The following is a 19,411-nucleotide window of genomic DNA, read 5'->3' on the forward strand; positions in this document are numbered from 1 at the left end:
TGCCAACATCAATATCCTCAATTCCCGTTCTTCCTGACCAATAAAAAGTTTCATTAAAACCAAGATCTGAGACAATAGAAGAAAGGTAACTTTTACTACCTATCATCTCATCTTCTTGAGAATTATAAGTAGGTCCAGTCAAAATCTATTTTATATATTGAGGATATGAGAAAAGTTACTTTAAAGAAAGAAATATAGGGCTTTTCTGTTCAAATTTTCCGCAGTTTACCGAAACCAGCACTCCAAATTTATCACCCAAGTTTTACCACTTGATCATATTTCATTTAAACAGTTAAATATTTTGCAAAATCAAAATATGTACGTTTTTCGAAAAATGTTTTTAACAGAATAGGAAGTTACAAAATGTTCCAATATAAATCACCAACCTATCATATTTATACTCACAGAAACTAACAGCCATAAGAACAATTCCCTTCCAATATTTCCTAGCATTGTTGCTTCATTTTCACAAAAATTTCAAGAATTCTTTGTTTTCCAAAAACAATTTCTTTTTTAGCCAAACAAAATTTTTTTCCCTAGTTTAAGATTAATAATTCGAACAATATAATTTCACTCAAGAGACCAGACTACCAGCTAAACAGTTTGACATTCCCTACCACTCTCAGCATTGTGTGGTCCAAGTTTTAGGGCTTTCGTCTATATCACATAGAAATATAAGCCCTAACAGCAGTCTAAATCCAAGAAAAGGGTAACAGAAGGAAGATATTCAATAACCCGTCCAGGTGAGAAACGATCGTACCAAGGAAGGGAATCCGCATGCCGAGGGCGCAGACGGTGCGGTCCTCCTGGGAGCGGCGGCGTCCCAGGTGCATGGCGGCCTGGCAGTTGGGCGGCGGGCGGCGGGCGTCGTCGGCGAGGAGGGTCCAGCGGGAGCACTTGGGGGACTGGAAGACGGCCGGAGCGCCGCCCTCCCGGTAGACGGCGAGGCATGTGAGGGACTCGCCGGAGGAGGACGGGATCGGGCGGAGGAGGAGGAGCAGCAGCCCAAGAAGAATGATGCCCTGTACGGCCATAGAATTCGCTCAGAGTTTACAAACCGTTCGGGAGAAGAGAAACCGAAGGGAAGAATCGAGCAGAGGGAGCCCCTGGAAGACAAGGAAAAGGATCGAATCATGGATCTACAGCAAAATTTTAGATGGGCCCCATTGTCCGGTTGAAACTTCTAGCTTTAAATAGCGTTTTTGGGGTGCCAAACGGGTAGAGTCCGCTCTCCGCAGGGTTGGGTCAAATAAATTTAGGTCAATAATCTCTCAATCCTAATCCAGCTTATTTATTGAATAGATTAAAAATTTAGATTCAAACCTAATTATTTTATTAAATAAATAATTTAATTCAATCTATAAAAAGCCCCACCTGGTTAAGCAGTTAAAGCATTGCCAGCCATGATTATAGTGAATCCTACCAAAATTGTTATTACTTGTTATAACAACCATTATTTATCTCAAAAAATAACTATTAAATTTTTAATGTTATAGTAACTACTGCAATAATGATTATCATAATGATGTTATATGAAAAATAATATTCGGTGACCAAAAAAATAATGACAATAGATTTCTCCTCACTTTTTATTGGATAAAATGATATTAACTTTAGATGTACAATCATTTTTAGAGAAACTCAAGAGACAAAAAGATAAATTTTGAAAAATTTTGTTTTATTTAAAGGAAGGTATAAATGAGAATAGCAATAATTATGGATAAATAAAAATATGTTATAATAGAAAATGCTAATCTTATATTTTTCATGTTATTTATCTCTATAATAGGTTGGAAGGTGGACAAAACCACGGTTATTATTAGACACCATTTTTTCTATTATAATAGTCATTATAAAGTTTGTCGTACCCAATATAACAAAGTTCATAGATGCCATAGAGTTTACTATAATACCTATGTTGAACACATAATCCAATAAAAATAAAATGGATTTTATTGACATGGGTAACATATAAACAAAAGGATCGACTCTTGTTAATTTTTTCAGGAGGCCAAATTCATGGAAAATCAATTTGGGATCTAGATTGTAAAGTAAATAAATCATCTTGCTTGAATGGTTTAAAGGATCTAATCATGTGCTTGACCTCAAGGCTTTCAATTGTATATAATAGAGATTGCGAGAGAGTACTTTGCTACTATGTTTTTTTTTTCCATCCAACGATGAGGTGGAAAAGGTGTGATTCAAATGGAAGAATTCTCTTTTGGGAGGTTTCGCTGTCGGGGGTTTCATCCGAATGTAATGGGTAGGGAATCAAAGCTCTACTAGCAATTAGAAAAGGAGTTTCATATCCTAGCAAGTGTACATGGTGGCTTAAAAATTCAGGCTGCAGCTTTTCAAATCACCCAAGAATTTTGTACTAGTAAGTATTAGTACATATTTAGAAAATCATAGTAAACATATTTAAATATTAAGGAATTGTTAAATTGCCCTTAACCCAAATAAAAGTGAGGTTGATCTTGACTAAATATGTAATAAGGATGAAAACAACCGGCATAAAATGTAAAATTTCATATTTCAATAATAAAGAGAAATGAGCTACCATTCTTTTGTTCCCGTGGAAAAATAGGCCCTGTGATGATCAATGGTCAATAGCCTTAAGAAGAAAAGAAAAGACAGTATTAAAATAATAATATAAAAAATTGTTGATGAGCAGCTAAGGCTGTTTCCACATCCCAAGTTCTATATCTCCATTCAAGCAGAAAGAAAGCAGAGCCTGATAATTTTCCCACTGCCTTCAGAAACTAAAAACAGAGCTTCAATATCCTCAGTGACTAAGAATATTTTATTGGGGGAATTAAAGGTCGGTCCAGCATTGGACCGAACTATATTTTTTAGTCCCTATTGACCGGTTTTATAACAACCGGTCCATTGTGATTCCGCCTTTCGTCATGAGATGAAAATAGCTCTCTTCCTCTCGCCCGATTCCGCTTCCTCTCTTCCCACAAAAATAGCCCTCTTCCTCTTGACCTATTCCGCTTCATCTCTTCCCCTGTTTCAATCCTCTCTTCCCACGAAAATAGCCTTCTTCCTCTCGACCAATTCCACTTCATCTCTTCCCCTATTTCAATCCTCTCTTTCCACGAAAATAGCCCTCTTCCTCTCGACCGATTCTGTTTGATTTTTAGTCCCCTATTTCAAACCCTAAAGCCATATACTATATCAATCGGCAAATCGCTTTTACTCTCTTCCCCTATTAATCCATTCCCCTCGTCGAAATAAAGAAGCCTTCCGCTCTCCCGATCATTTGTTGTTATCCTCTCTTCACAACCATTATATGCTCTTCTGTTTTTCTCTCTTCCCACTCGAGTTTTGAGAGCTCGACTCTATTTTTCGCCCGGCCTCCGACTGAGAGTTGGGACTTGACGGAATGTTGCCGAATCCCATTCTAAAAGCTTTCCCTAACACTCCTGATTTTGCCCTGTTCGTTGGTAACCGAAGCTTCACTCAACATTAGTTTCCAAACCTTTCCTGAGGCGTCTCTGCAGTCCTTCAACAAGTTTGTCAATCGTTGCAGTATACTTTCTCCAATTTTTTTCCCGAACACCAAACTGTTATATAGTATTATAGGGCATTTGTTTTTAAATTGTGGAAATGGTTAGGATTTGATAAATTAACAGACAGAGAAGTTGTGATAGCACATTTGAGATAATTGTCATGGAAAAACCATAAATATCCTTCACTGATAGCTATTTAGTGCTATTTTTATTCTTTGTTATAGTTTTTAAGATCATTCATTAGCGCAAGATGTTTTCCTCAATTATGTATTTCTAATTTTGAGTTGATATTATTGAAAGTTATTGTCTGAATATATTTGTGATGCAGACATTTTGTATGGCTCTAATTCAAAGTAGAGGCAAAGCACCTGCTATTGGCCATTGGAAGGTGCTACTTCAGCCACTATGTCCATTTTATCGTCACCCTTGTCCGGTCTATGTCTCAGGAACAGAAAGAAAGGGTGATCGGCACTTTGTTTGGACATATGCTAGGTCTACCATATATCAAGCAGAGTAGGCCTGTCCTAGACACATTGCTTTCCTTCTAGAATGATGTGGAGGAGGATTTTTGGTTTGGTAAGATTCTAGTGCCTTTTGTAGGGAGTGAGTTTGCACCCATCCTTGATTTGAGTAGCACGAGTGATGACGTCGAATGGCATAGGGAGGGGAGGGTTCTGTTCGACCTCATCACCCCTTTTTTTAGAGTGACCACAAAAAGGCTGATAGGAATGCAGTAAAAAATAGATTACAATTACTTGTTGGAAAGAGCGGACGACAAGATGTAGAGGATTTCACCAAATTATGGGTTCTATATCTCTTTGTGACCATCCTCTTCCCAACTGTACACTACTATGTTCCTAAGTTATTATATTCATATATTGATAATTTAGACCGCTTGGGTATCCGGCAGATATCTAGTCTAGCCAAAAGTGTGAGGAAAAGGAACATCACCAGCAAGAAATCTTCTGGATATATGGATGGCTGCACGATTGCTCTTGTGGTAAGCATCTTAATGTTTCTTTATAATTTCATTGTTAAGATATGTATTGACTTCAAATTTGATGTTTACACTGGTTTTTGGCAGGCATGGGTTGTTAAGCATACGAACAACCTTCTAAGAGGCCACCGGCCACCATTTATGTATCCACATCTCCTGCATTAGAGCAACGCCCTATTTCCTCGCAAGGTAGGCACGATCGCCGAAGTTTTGAAGAACTTAAAAAAAATTTAGGTTTGAATATTCATTTCTAAGATCACAATTATTTTAACATGATGTAAAACTTAAGTTTTCTGATCGAGAAGCTAGGGCCTAGGGAGAAAGAGTTTCACCTTCTCTCGTGAGGAAGGCCACAAGTAAAAACTCTGATAGAAATGTGAGGAGATGAAGTATTGCAAAATGGGATGCATGAGATAACTCAAGTATCTGCATATTGTGTTTAACATTCCGCACACTTACAACCACTTGTGAATTGGCACGGACGTTTCACTTGCCGGCACATAGTTAACTCCATATGGCACACACCTATAATGTCTCAATGCATGCACATGCATGCTTACATGGCATGTAGAAGATTTGCCGGCTGCCGCAAGAGCAAGTGCAATTTTGGAGGTCAACTTTGCATGAGTAGTTTGTATCATTTACATTATATATTATTATGTTTGACGTAAACACGGATAATCTCCGACCGTCTTCTGTATTTTTTTGCAAGACTTTCTTAGGATTGGGGCACAGATGTGTTTAAATACCATAACTTTGATTATGTCATTCATGCATCAATTGCATTATTTGAAGCCTGATATGGTCAACCATATAAGGAATGAGCATATGGCGAGCCTCCATGATCCAACTATTAAAACACTCTGCCACGTTAGATATCATAATACCCCAGTGTGGACCTAGAAAGACTGCATTTGCCCAATGCTCTGGATTTGCATGCAGGAGAAAGGTTTTAGTCCCTAGGGCTTCTAATGTAAGCTTGCTAATTAATTTCTGAAAAACATTCAGCCTTGGAGTATAGGCAGCAGCATTTAGTAAATCAAGCAGCCTTTTTCTCTCAGTTGCACGATAATAGACAAGCACCTGCATTGACAATTATCGAAGGATGAGATCTACGATATCTAAAATTAGTTAGATAAATTCTAGGTTGAAAATTCAGAATATGACGCTCCAAACCTGACTCTTGAAGTTGACTTTCACGTGATGGAAACAATATAAGTGGTAACTATCAGAAAAGTACTTTGGCACTGATTTAATAATTTTCTTATGTCTATATGTCATAAATGTGAACTACTAACCATGATAGTCACTGCAACTATGAATTACTTCTTTCAAAATTTGACAAAACCAGTTCCAATTGTCATCAGTCTCTGTATCGACCACACCATAAGCAATAGGAAATATATCCTCGTTCGCATAGTTGGAAGTCACGCCAAGTAGTACACCTCCATCCTTATGCTTTATAAATGTTCCATCCATAAAAATCAGATGTCTACATCCTCTTATGAAACCCATTACTGAAGCATGAAATGAAATGAATAGGCGTTTGAATCGACCTTCACTTGTTTCATACTTTGTAATGCTGCTGGAGTTGGTCTCAAGAATAGCCTTGCAATACCAGCGTATCCGGCCATAAGATTGTGATTTGTGACCATAAAGGTACTTCATTGTGATTTGTGACCATAAAGGTACTTCATAGCCACTTTCTTCTCATGCCAAGCTTGATGATACGGCAATTCAATACTATATTCTCGACGAATATCCTTTACGATATTAGTCGGCCTATATAATGGCGTTTCTTGAGGTTTATCTTTAACAATATTCGAAACCCAACGTTTCTAAGCCTTAGGATGAGACCGGACTTGCAACCCTCCTCCGCATGTATGCTGGCTGTTCATTTTTTTAATTGCAAACCTTTTTTGATTCCCAAGTTGAGAAGTATGGATATGCCAAATTCATATTCTTCATATGCACATTCCACGATTACTTGCTGACGATTACTCTTCACAAACACAAAATCTTTGCAATTTGCAATGCAAAAGTTGCAAATTATGTCACGAAGAGTTTCCACATTCTTGAACTCCTGACCAACACCCTCTATAGAGATTTTCCAAGCATCAAAAAAAAATTTTTGACTAGGTTCCTCTTCGATTGGGCTCTTGTTTTTTCGACAACTCGACCGAATTTACTTGAGTCATCCTTTGAAACATTTTTGAATCTGCAACTCCACTCAACATTCTGGGATGGGCCACCATCTCTACAATAAGTTAAACAAAATTTCAGCATACTAACTAACAATTTTGTGCTTAAAATGCACAAACTAAGAAGTGAAATATGCAATACAAGACTAATTTAAACTAAGAATAGCAAAACAGAAATACATGCAATTATCTTGTGCAATACCTTATATCAATTACCACATCAGCAACTTCGGTCAGGAATGAAGAATAACTAACAACCATCTCGATCACCGGCACATTTAAGTTGACATATATTTAATGCATATTCCAAACATCCTTATCGCTCATGAGCGTAACAAGCATTCTAAATTTGTTTGGAACATAAAATTTAACTTCTACCATCATAGGAGATAGATGTCTCCATCTTTTCACTATTTTCTTGCAAATTTGATTGAGATTTGTGTCCTCAGAGATAGAAATAATAAGAGCTTCGCTACCATAAGAATAAATAGTCATGAAAACCAGGCTACTTGTGTTCTTTGAAGCCATGACAATAGAAAAAGGAGAGAGGGATGAACTGATCGAAATTCAGAATGCTATTTTAACAATGAAGCAAAGGGAATGCTGCTACGGGGACTCTTTTCTATACAGGATATTAGTAATGACAGACACAAAAAAAGTTTTCCATACACGATATTAACAATGGCAGACACACAAGAAGATAACCAAGCTAAAACAGGATTTTCTTTGAATCATAATCGAAAAACAGAGAAGAACAGAAGGATATCTCAGTGGATATCGGAAAATCGGAATAGAATTGCAACCGTTTGACTCTTCCGCAATCAAACCACCGCAACTAAAGATCAAAGGGGACTCTCTGCAAATAGATAAGAAGCTATCTGATTTTTCGGCAACAGGAAACAGAAAAGAAAACAGCGGAGAATTCCAACAGAGAAACTTTCCGGCAATCAAATCATGGCCGCTTAATATCAGAAGGACTCTCTACAAACAGAGAAGCTATCTAATTTTTCGGCAACATGAAACAGAGAAGAAGACAGTGGTGACTTCCAATAGAGAAACTCTCCCAGACTCTCTGCAAATAGATAAGAAACTATCTATTTGTTTGGCCATAAAATACAGAAAAGAAGAGAGCGGAGAATTCCAACCGTTTCCACAAACAAACCTTTACCGCCAACGAAGGGGCCACTTCGGAATTTAAAAAAAAAGGAAACCTCCATTAGGAACCGGGAATTAGGATATCCTCTCATCCTTGGACTGGAAATGGGGGGTTCTATATACACCCCCCCTATTGCTAAGGACACCCCCCAAAAACCAAAAATAAAATACCCAAACTAACCTTTAGTGTAATTACCATATTGCCTTTGAAATTTTCTCAGTACACCCCCCTTTCCTCCTCCTCCGTTTCGTTTTGAAAAGAAAAAAAAAACACCCCTCAAACCCCCCTTAAACCCCTCGATCCATTTACATCGTTTAGGCGATCTTTGAAGGAGATTTAAGCCCCATTCGAAGCATGGACAAGCAACTAGTGATTTGGGACGAAGAATCGGCCGCAAAGGTACGTGTTCCATCTTGTTTCGAAATTTTTTTTTTTTTTCACGGTTCGTGCTCCGTTCGGCACTGGATCGCCGAACAAAAGGCTTCTGTTCAGCTGAACAGTGCCGAACAGAAGGCCTGTTCAGCTGAACAGTGCCGAACAGAAGCCTTCTGTTCGGCAACCCTCAACCGAACTCTTCTGTTCGGCTGCACAGTGCCGAACAGAAGGCTTCTGTCCGGCACTGTGCAGCCGAACAGAAGGGTTCTGTCCGGCTCTGTGCAGCCGGACAGAATGCCGGCGACGAGAGGGAGAAGGAGGAACGGGGGGGTTTTGGGCGTTGGCGAGGTGCTTTGGGCGGAACAGTTCAAAGGGAGACGGAGGGGGTTTGGCCGCCGGCGAGGTGCTTGAGGCGAGGTTTTTTGGGCGGAAGGGAGAAGCCGGCGGGTGTTTTGGAGGGGAAGAGCGGGGTGGAGGGGGTTTGGGGGGTGTAGAGAGCAATTTAGGTGAGGGGGTGGGGAGGGTGGGGGGTAATTTAGAAATTTTTAATTTTTTAGGGGTGTCCTTAGCAAATGGGGGGGTGTAGAGAGTATTTAATTTTTTTTTAATTTTTGGGGGGTGTCCTGAGCAATAGGGGGGGTGTATATAGAACCACCCCTGGAAATGCCTATTTGGGTCAACAGAGACTCTATGTTACACCATAGTCATGGGGAGGGTGGGGAATTAATTTCCGCTATTTTATTTGATTAGTATCTCTTTCCCCAAAACAAGCTTAAGTCCAAATTGCAACTCACGAGTAAATTACAAAGATTGCACATTAAGAGCAAATACACAAAGCAAGATAGCACATCACTAGGTAGTCTACAACTGCACATTGAGCAAATACACAAAGCAAGATAGTACATCACTAGTTAGTCTACAACCATGGCCTCCGAGCCAACAGCACTACCATCTTCAATGCTAATCTTCTGCTCTTCCATGACAGCTCTGAGCTCATCTGCCAAGCTCTTTTGTTCATCCTCAATGGTATTCTGCAATTCATGAACCTGTAGAAAAAGAATTAAGCATTAGTCCTCATAATTCAAGGAACATCAGCAGGACTTCTCATGATGAAAAGAATTGGTTTTCTAGATTTCAGTAATTTCACATCATGTTCCCAAGTTTGGTGTTTCAAAATAATTTGACCTCAGAAAAAATAGGAGAACTTGCTGGAAGTTCTGAATGAATTCGGATATGGAGTGAAAACAGGCATATGGGAGGTAATAGCAGCTGACAAGAGCAGCACTCTGGGCAAAAAATAAAAAATAAAAATAAAACGAAAACTACCAACATATAGTCCAAGTTTGTCTTGTGAATAGGTTGTGAGCAATGCGTCGACGATTCGTAGATTTTGTGAACCACATAATACTTGCATGAATAATTCAGTAGCACAAGAATGGTTTGGAGAACCATTAGCCAAATGAAAAATGTGTGAAAATTTGAGTACTTTTTATAATATTAAGCATATTGCGATGTTTATCTTATATCATCCCATCTATTGGGATTGAGAAGCTCAAATAATCAAAACAATTTTAGAAAAAAACATTAAATACTAACTCACCACGTGCAGCAAAAGAGAGAATTGTTTCTTCCGAAGATCCAATGTCCTCACACATGCAGCATTCTCTGCCTCCAAAGTAACAATTTCCTTCTCTAGATCTGAGATAATTTTCTGAGTTTCTGACCTTGGGGGCTGCAAAGCAATCAGCTTCCTAATGGCCTCACCCTCCTCCTTGTGCTGCCTCTCAATCTTGCTCTCCTCAAGTTGTTTTTTTAAGTCCCCAATATCAGCCTGAGCCTGTAAGATTTGTTGTTGGATTTCTTCTTGCAGCTCATTGAAGCTCTCTTTCTCTCGGATGTTAGCATCAACCACTGCTTTGCTTTTAATAAGTGGGAGCTCAAAAGTGGCTATTTCTTGTAGGAAAGCCTTGTACGATCTCTCACAGTCACTTAGATTATCTGCGTCCTTCTCGATCTCAAGTGCCAAGGAGACAAACTTCTTTTGAAGCTTCTTTAATGGTGGTTCACCCCGGGTAGTTGTGGTGCGAGTCAGAAGCCTGTGTTTAATTATCACATCATCTTCAAGAGGGCCAAAAGCATAATGTGCAGCCATCTCTTCACCTCTCCCAGCAATTTTTCTTCCTTTGGCTAGCATCTGTTTGCTTAACAGTTAATTACTTCAGTATTCAGCACAGATTGGGTAAATAGATAAAGGGAAAAGTCTGGATTAGTCAAAATTGGAGTACCAAAGAAAACTTTTGACAATTTACAGTAAGGGATTACTGTTAATGATGAAAACTTTACATTGCTGTATATGATAATAAATAGAATTCAAGAACATCTGGTGAGAATGAAGAAATGCTGAGGGCCAGAAAGAGCACACTTCTTAATAAATGTAAAATCAATACAATTTTCATCAGTAACAGGTTGTTGAACTATTATGATAAATATAAGATACATAAAAAGAAAAGAAGGCCATTTTTTTCCTTCTCTCTTTTTCATTTAACAAGAGAAAGGAACAGAAGACTCAGAAATATGCTGACGGTGAATCATACACAAAAGAAGTCTCTCTCAAGCACGATAAATTAAAGTCTTCCAGATCATAGTAAAATGAAGGGTTATCCAGGTACATTGTTTGCGTATGTTTGGTAGTTGCTATTTTTAGAACAGTTTCTAAACATTTTTTTTTTCATTAAATAGTTTCTTGAAGTTCCGAAAATGCTGCATGTCTATGGTAAATAGCTTCTCGAAAAATTTGACCTACCTTCCCTAGCTTATAAATTTAACAGCAAAGATGTCCTAATTAAAACAGCATAGGAAACGTAAACAAGCTGAACATGAGTGAGCTAGGCCTTGCTCAAGCTCAGCTCATTTAATAACCAAGCCGAGTTCGAGCCAACTTATTTAATTTCGAGCTGAACTCAAGCTGTTCAAAATAGCTTGTTTAAGAAAACTGGTAAGGGATTAAGGTATTTCAAGACTTTTATTTGTACAGTTTAAGCTAATAATCCAAATTATATTTTAATATTATATTGAAATATATTCTATTCTATATAGCCTACGCTAGTTTATAGCAAATTACGCAAAAAAATACATAGATAATATTAATTAAAATAGTCTATAAAATATATAAACTGTTTAATATTTGCATTTTCTGAGCCAAATCAAGTGAAATTCGAACAAGCTAAGTCTAGCTCTATCTCAGTTCATTTACTAACCGAGTAAGCTGAAATTGTGCCAAACTCGAGCTGGCTGATGAACAGCATGTTCGTTTGACACCCCTAAGAGGAAAAGACAAGACCTTAAAGCTGGAAGTCTCAAGTCCACACCAGAACAAAGATGAATACTAGAAAAGGAAACTTACACAACAGTCAAAAGAAGACAGGTAAGGAAGGAAAGGCACCCATCTAGCATAATGCTTATTTGAAACACCTACTCCCAATGCTATGTTTTCTATTTCTACCATCACCGAAGCGTCATAGTTAGATCAGCCATCACTTCTACCGTTTACATCTTGTGCCCACATGAAGGGCCACCTTTATATACAGGTAACAAAACAAACTGCAGTAAAGTCCACTAGATGCCAAGTTGTCCGCATACAAGAGACTAAATTGGACAATTCAAACAGCAGAATGGTGACATCTACTTGTAGGGTAGTTTCTGGTTGTAGGCATTCTTTAAATGCTATTGATTCAGCTGGTGGTTTACCCATGCGTTGGAAGTCACAGATTCTAGATGGCACTATTTTTGTTTCAGCTGTTTACTCCAAGACAGTTAGACTAATCAACAAAAGTGATGGATTCAGTTGGCTTCTAACAGACGTTTAAGGGCACATAGATTCTAGGAGGGAATAATTTTGGACAAAATTAGCAGTAATCAGATCAAATTTGTAAGGAGCATGGATATTGGCTGGTGATTTCAACATCATGAGATTTGAAATGAGAGACTTGGTAATACCAGCAAATGTGATTAGATTCTTTGATTTCATCAATATAGAAAGTTCACTAGATCTCCAGTAAATGGAAGAATTTCACATGGTCGAATAAACAAGAAACTCCTAGTCTTGTAGCGCTATTTTCTGGTTACTCTTGAGTGGAAGCAAAGATACCCTAGGTCTGATGTTACTTCAGTAGCCTGATCTTCTTCTGATTTGAATACACTCCTTCTGGTTCTTCTTTAATCCAGTTTTTGGTGGGACCAATCTATTTGGATCTGACAATCTCTGATTTGAATACATTGAATTCAAGGAACTAATATAGTACTAGTGAAGGTTTTAATTATCAACACTAACTCTATACCAGTTATCCATCTAAAGGTAATGCAGTACCGGCATCATTGTTACACACCAAAACTAAAAGCATAAAAAAAAAATGAAAAACCATCGGTATCAACCAGTATGGTCAGTATGGCAACGATATGGACTGATATAGTTGATATGCCAGTACAGATGGTTCTGCCTTCCCAGCAACTGTACCAGTGCCACTCACATGTTGGAACAGTACAGTACCAATGATACCCTCCCATTGTAGTGATTTTGAATCCGTGGTACTAGTGGACCACTGCACCTTCTAATTCAGATGCAGCAGTTAACTTGGTGGATAGTTTCTTATCCTTTGCAGAAGCTTATACATTGGAGTAAAAGTAGAGAGAGGTGACCCATGACATCTTATTGACTAAGAGGTCTTGCTAAAAAAAAATGAAAGGCCTGATACAGAAAAGGAGTCGAGGAATCTCACAGCTTTTGAAAGATGAGGCAACTGTTGGTTGATAGAGGAACTGAAAGAGATGCTTGTTAAAGAAGCATCATCAAGGAAGCAAAAAGCTTGAATCAATAGGTTAAAGTCTGGAAACAAGAATACTAATTTTTTCCACACTTGTGCTAGTAACAGAGAGGAAAAGATACAATACATTCTATTCAATCTCAACCTGGCACTCTAACTGAGACTAGTGAATAGTGATACAAAGAAGGCTTTTTATGACTATTGCACTGAAGTTATTTGGTCTGAACATCTAAATTGGATGTCTGCAAGTTGACAGGCTTTATTTGGGCATTTAGATACTCGATTCATCTTGGGGAGAACTTTTCTTAGTAAGGAGTGAAAAGAAGGCTATGTTCAGCCCAGCTTAGGCTATGTTCAGCCCAGCTTCAGATAATCACCAGGACGTGATGCTTTCCGCATGTGCTTTCTTTAATCCTTTAGGATCTTTTAACAGATGATGTGATGAACTTCTATTAAGGCAAGAATTCCAACTTTAATGAGATTGCTAGGCTGAATTATAACTTCATCATCTTAGACCCCAAAAGAATGTCTGCTTCACTGTCAAAGATTTTCAACCTATCAGTCTTCTGTACAGCTTGTTAAAGATAATCCCTGATGTGTTTTCCAACAGATTATCTAGGATTATTGATACCTTAATAGCATGAGATTAATCAGCCCTCAAGAGAGGAATGAACAACACGGAATGTTTTGCTTGTGTTTCTGAAATTGTACCCTTTTGTAAAAAGAAGAAAATCAATGGGATCCCCTGTCAAATTTATTTCAAGAAAGCCTATGATAGAGTTAACTGGAATTTCTTGTTGCATCCTCTAAAGGTTAAAGAACTTTTGTGGATAACTTGTGCAACTGGATTAGAGCTTGTCTTTCAGCTAGCAAATCGGTTAACTTTTGAATAGGAAAACTTGGCAAGTGGATTTTGAGTAAACAAGGACTCAAGCAAGTTGTATCCACTTTCATGTTACCCCTTTGTCCTTCTGATTGGTGTATTAGGAAGAATTTTTAACAAAGCTGGTGAGAAGGGATTGGCTAAAAGTTTGGGGTCAGTACATATAAATGGAGGAATGAGGAAAATTGCCTATGCGGATGATTGTTATAATATTTGGTGAAGCAGATCATCACTAGCTAGCTGCATTAAAATTTATTCTGCATGGTTGGTAACTCGTAACAGGTTTAAAGATCAATTTTGAAAAATGTCAACTTATGTATTTGGGTTCTCAGAAAGGAAGGGATCACTCCGCTGGAAGCATCTTGTGTTGTTTGGATCTGATATCGAACTTCATCTTTCTGAGTTGAGAATAAGGGTTCTTTTCTAATTGATAAGATTGATTAAGGAGAAACTTTTGGAAAGGGAAACTTTTATCTGTTGGAGGTTGGCCACATTTAGCTAATGCAGTACTATCCTCTAAATCCACCTACTGGATGCCAACTGTGAAAGAGTGGCTAACAAAATAGATTAGCTTATATGAACTTTCCTGTGGAAAGGAAGAGAAAAGAACAATGGTGGAGCTTGCCTTTTGAATTAGGAGGAGGTTTGTAAGGATAAATCTCTAGTTTGCTTAGGGGTCAAACACTTGCAAATATAGATGATGGTTTGCGCGTCAAATGGAAAAGATGTTCTTCAGCAATAATAATAGGCCTTCGATTTCTCTTGTCAAGCAACATTACTATACTCACAGATCCCACTCTTCAGATTAAAATTATATAAAAAGTTGGTGGAAGATGCATTTTGGGTGATACTAGGGGTGTAATTTTTTTGTCAAACACTTCATCAGAAGAGTTACTCTTAAATTGCTTATTTCCTCAAGTCTCTGATTTGACTGTTAGGAAAGAAATCAAGATGACAGATTACTGGCTTTCTCCTGAGAACCATTGAATTCAGAACTCAGACTGGGGAGTTTCTTGCATTGAGTATATTAACTGCAAGAGGTCCAACAGTCCAACTAAATACTAGTAGAGATAAGACTAGCTAGAGATGGAGTAAATTTGGATTGTTCACCTTCAGCATTTGTTACAGAGTTCTAAATATGGAGGTCCACTTTCAGCTATAGCTAAAATTATTTGGAAGTGTCTATTCCTGAAGAAGGTCAAAATTTTAATCTGGCCACTAAATACAAAAAAATCTCATGGCTTTAAACTTCTGAAAAAGAAATTGGTCTTCTCCTCAGGTTTTTGTTCTTTGCAACTCTCTTCAAGAAACCACGGATTATCTTTTCTAAGCAGCTTGTCACCAAATCTATCTGCCTCTACTTCCTAAGGAAATTAGCATTCATTTTCTTCTCGATGACAATCTGGTACGAAAGAAACTAAAGAATCTTTACTGGGACATCTCGATCCTAGAGGAAGTACTGGAGACTATGCTGATTTTACTGAATGATTGGACTAGAATTGCATGTCGGCCCTCGCAGGTGAAGCTTAGTCTTTTCTTCAGTGCTATCAGGCTATAAGCTTTCTTTTGTGTTTGTCTCCTTTCTTCTTCTTTTTTGCATCTCTCTTCCTACCCTCTTTCTCTTCCCCTCTCTTCTGTCTTTCCATTTTGTTACCTTTTCTCATATTAAAAAGAACGAAATCAATAAATTACCAGCTCATATAGAACATAACAAGAGTTCATAAAGAAGCACTATTGCTGATATCTAAAGTACTACGGCACGGCATCAAACAACGAGCCCAAGCAATGCAGCAAATGGTTTTTAGTGCATTTGAAGTGCCCTAAAAATCTCAAGTAGTTGAGAAGTAACTTACAAACATAAATCCGAAAATCCAACAAATCCGATCAAAATCACTGAAAATCACGAATCATACTCAGAAAACGATCCAACAAAAGTTAAATTTTTTATTAAAAAAAGAAAGAAAACGAAATTTAATCAGATAATATAGAGTCCAAACAATAGATATCAAAAAGAAAAAAACTCACCTTTCTCTCTCGAACTCAACGAGAGAGAGAGAAAGCGCGCGATGGAGACCTTCGGGACAAAGAGGGCCGTGCTTCTCAACCAGAGCAGGGTAACGAACGGTGGAGAAGAATAGGCTGCGGCCTCCACTTCTCCGTGGCGATGGAAGACGGCGGCGGAGACAGGCGGGTGCTCGCGAAGAGGTGACAAGGAGATAGGAGGCGCGGGGTAGCGCGATCTCAGGCTCTCAGCTGCCAAAATTCCCTCAAGGTAGGGTAGGGTTGTCGAAGGAGACCGATAACCCGCTCGTTAAAATCACATAATTGATTAGGGCCATTAGTTGATTATGCCAAACTTAGTAATTTTTACTAAATTATGTTTCGGTGGATTTATGCCAAACTTAATCGGCCTTATCAAACTTTATCGGCCCTTAATCTATGCAAAAACTGCTCCTGTGCATTGTAGATTCGTAGCAGACAAGCAGATAAATAATATTTATTTTTTTTCTTTTTCAACACTGCTAACTCAGTCTGGAATGGAAGTCAAAATATTGGGCTTGGATTTGAGGAGTAGGTCATATATGATAAATTTTTCCGTTGTACAAAAACCAAACGGTTATCCGCTTGGTTCCAAGAAATTCCATTGCGATTTGACCATGCAAAACCAAATCCAATTAGTTAGAGTAAAGCCAGCTCAACAATTATTATTATTATTATTTTCTACATTAACCATACGTTTTGGATGCATCAGATACATGAAAAGAATGGTATAATAATGCAGCAAAATAATTTATTAAATATCCAATTACTATCCAAAACCCGACAAAGTGTCCAAATTATATAGGTTCTATAATTAGGTATGGATATGGATTTGTTTAATTATTTTTTATATTACCTTTTCTTTTCATGGTTCAGTATTCATTTTGGATACATCAAATAAATCAAAGAAATGGTTTAATAGTGCAGCAAAATAACTTATTATATATCTAATTACTACTCAAAGCCCGACTAGATATCCAAATTCTTTTAAATCTAATGTTAGGTTTGGATATATATTTCTATTATTTTTTGAATTACCTTTTTTTTTCATTTTCATTGTTTATTTTGGACACATTAAATAAATAAAAAAAATGGTTTACTACCTGAAACCCAACCCAATATCCAAATTCTTTTGGGTCCAATACTAGCTATGAATATAGATTTTTTTAGTATTTTTCTTGTATTACCTTTTCTCATGATTCACCCGTGCTTTTTGGACATATGAAATAAATTAAAGAAAATGATTTAATAGTGCAACAAAATTACTTATTAAATTTCCAATTACTACCCAAAATCTAACCTATCATCCAAATTCTTTTGGGTCTTATTAGGTATGGATTTAGATTTTTAACTAGGCTTTGCTTTGAGTATGGACATAGTGATACCTTATCCGAATTTGATCAACCAGTACCTTTACTTTGAAATATAGGATAGTTATTCCAATAAAATATTGTCTTAAGTTATTCTCATGATAAAGGTACATGTTACTGGGTGTTGGATTCCAATTCCTCCTGATCGATATCCATATCGCTTTATTCCTCCGAAGAAACCTCAATTCTAGTTATTGTTCCAAAACTATTCATCAATGACATAATTCAAAATTTAACTAATAAGTAAGAAGAAATTTAAGTGGTATAAGAATAAAACTATAATTAGATATTGAATAATTTTTTTTAAAAAATAAAAATAATATAAATATATTTGGTGTAGCCAACTATTTTTATCCTAACTCTATATAAAAGTTAGATATTTTCCAAGCTTTTAGTTCTCACAATACCCATGCTTCAATTTCACCATTAAACAATATTGTTACTTCTAATCTTGCCGCACTCTTCCTAATTCAAATTCTGCTATTAGTTGAATTCTTTGCTAGTCTTCTTGATCGTAATCTCTCTCCATCTCATCCAAACTCAAATCCTGAAAAAACTTAAACTCGATCGATTTTAGAATTTACAGCCTTGAGCACAAAGCATTTTTGTAAAAATTAGTAAGTAGTTAATTTTTAATCATTTCTAAAATTTATAATTCAGTTAGATTATCTTATATCTAAAATATTTAGCAACCATGTGCATTTGCAAGTGAAATATAGCTATTTTTATCAACACATAATAAAAAGCAAGCCCCTCTTCTAATTTTTGATGATGGAACTGATGGTGGAGGCGATATTGATGGTTGTGGTGGTGGAGTAACAATTGTAGAGGAAGTAAATTGGAGTAATAGTGATGGCAAAGGTGACAACAATTAAAATTTGAAATAGAATCTAGAATACGAAGTTGTTCGCTTGACAAACTTAAAAAGTTTCTTATTTAAAACAAAATTAGGAGTTCTAGTTTGCCCTTTTATCAAAAATAATAAAAATATTTTTAAGAATAACAAATGAAAATATCATTACCAAATATATATTTTATTTTGATTTTTATAGAAAAGCAATGCTAAATAGATTTTTTTTTATAAAAAAAAAGGTGAAAGTGTTGGCAAGCACATTTTAGACTATCCAGTGTAGTTCAAGATTGAATTGGATTTATAAACATATCAAACCCGTACTCCAACATAACATATAATATGATAAAGTTTGGTTTAGGATAAGTAGACTTTCTAAAATCAACCTAGACTCAAGAAGTTACATGTGTCTATCACACCCATATCCACCAAATAGGCTTATGGGTAAGGTTCCAATTAATACATGAACCTCAGACATAATGACACCCCTAGCCATCATTTGTGCTCGCCTTCTTATTCTCAAACCAAAAGCAACCTTTGAGCATTCAAACTTGGCCTTGTTTTGTGAACCGAGCTGAAATAAATCTTACTTCTTTTCTTCACTGGCACAGATTTTTTTCCTCCTACGATCTTCTGCAATTTTTTAAATAATATACAACCTTCTTGACAATCCTCAAGGCCATTGCTTGGGAAGTAGCGCCAAAGCTTAGTGGCGGCTAGAACTTATGTGAGCTTTTAGTTATGGGAAGTGTTCTGGTACTCGATGAATCGGATCTGGTTTTGTGTTATGTTGTTGCTTCTGCTAAAGGATTTTGTTTATAGGTATAGAAATTATTTTTCTAGTAGAGGTGCACACTGAGAGGAAGTGTTTTAGTTCTGACTTGTATAAACTAGTTGTCTTGGAACATTGTAGAGCCTCTTTTAAAGACTCATTTGGTTCACGGGAGGAGAAGAGAGGAAAATATGATCAACGAAAAAATAAAAAAAAAATTCATATCTGGTTAGAGTTTTTTTTTTTAAAAAAAAATAAAAAAGTAGCTTTTCCATAGAAATAAGATTATCACATTTTATGGAAAAGAAAAATCCATATAAGAAATGAAAAAGTCTAATTTTTATGTAAAAACTTTGAGTTTTAGATAGAATATAATAAGCTCTTTTCTCTTATTAAGGATGTAACATGTAGTTTACACAACTTTCCTAAGAG

General features: G+C 36.9%; 2 protein-coding genes across 7 annotated transcripts in view; both read right to left on the bottom strand.

The window, feature by feature from the left end:
• LOC103718236 overlaps positions 1–1,165 on the bottom strand; it is a 94,283-nt gene extending 93,118 nt beyond the window's left edge. For 5 of the 6 annotated variants that reach the window (XM_039131925.1, XM_039131921.1, XM_039131922.1 and 2 more), the window contains exons 1-2: positions 761–1,164; positions 1–33 (exon numbers count right to left, since the gene is read on the bottom strand). The exon at positions 1–33 is cut by the window's left edge and continues 223 nt beyond it. In XM_039131925.1, coding sequence (XP_038987853.1) covers positions 1–33; positions 761–1,034 — 307 coding nt within the window. In that variant the 5' untranslated portion in view covers positions 1,035–1,164. Of the gene's footprint in view, positions 34–760 lie in introns of all 6 variants that reach the window. The other variant, XM_039131924.1, reaches the window with a different exon arrangement.
• A 7,792-nt stretch (positions 1,166–8,957) lies between these two features.
• On the bottom strand, positions 8,958–16,300 carry LOC103718237 (THO complex subunit 7A-like). Its single transcript, XM_008806957.3, has 3 exons — positions 15,973–16,300; positions 9,845–10,438; positions 8,958–9,290 (listed from the first exon to the last, which is right to left on the bottom strand). Exons 2-3 carry the CDS (start codon positions 10,436–10,438, stop codon positions 9,156–9,158), a joined length of 729 nt encoding a protein of 242 aa, XP_008805179.1. The 5' UTR covers positions 15,973–16,300; the 3' UTR covers positions 8,958–9,155.
• Between the last annotated feature and the right edge of the window lie 3,111 nt (positions 16,301–19,411).

Source organism: Phoenix dactylifera, chromosome 11, assembly GCF_009389715.1.
Source record: "Phoenix dactylifera cultivar Barhee BC4 chromosome 11, palm_55x_up_171113_PBpolish2nd_filt_p, whole genome shotgun sequence".
In the NCBI taxonomy this organism is placed as follows: domain Eukaryota; kingdom Viridiplantae; phylum Streptophyta; class Magnoliopsida; order Arecales; family Arecaceae; genus Phoenix; species Phoenix dactylifera.

Excerpts from the sequence above, each read along its gene's own strand:
- LOC103718237 (XM_008806957.3), bottom strand. The coding sequence starts at position 10,438 with ATGCTAGCCAAAGGAAGAAAAATTGCTGGGAGAGGTGAAGAGATGGCT. Across the intron at positions 9,291-9,844 it reads TCTCTCTTTTGCTGCACGTG|GTTCATGAATTGCAGAATAC; the intron begins GTGAGTTAGTAT and ends CTTTTTCTACAG.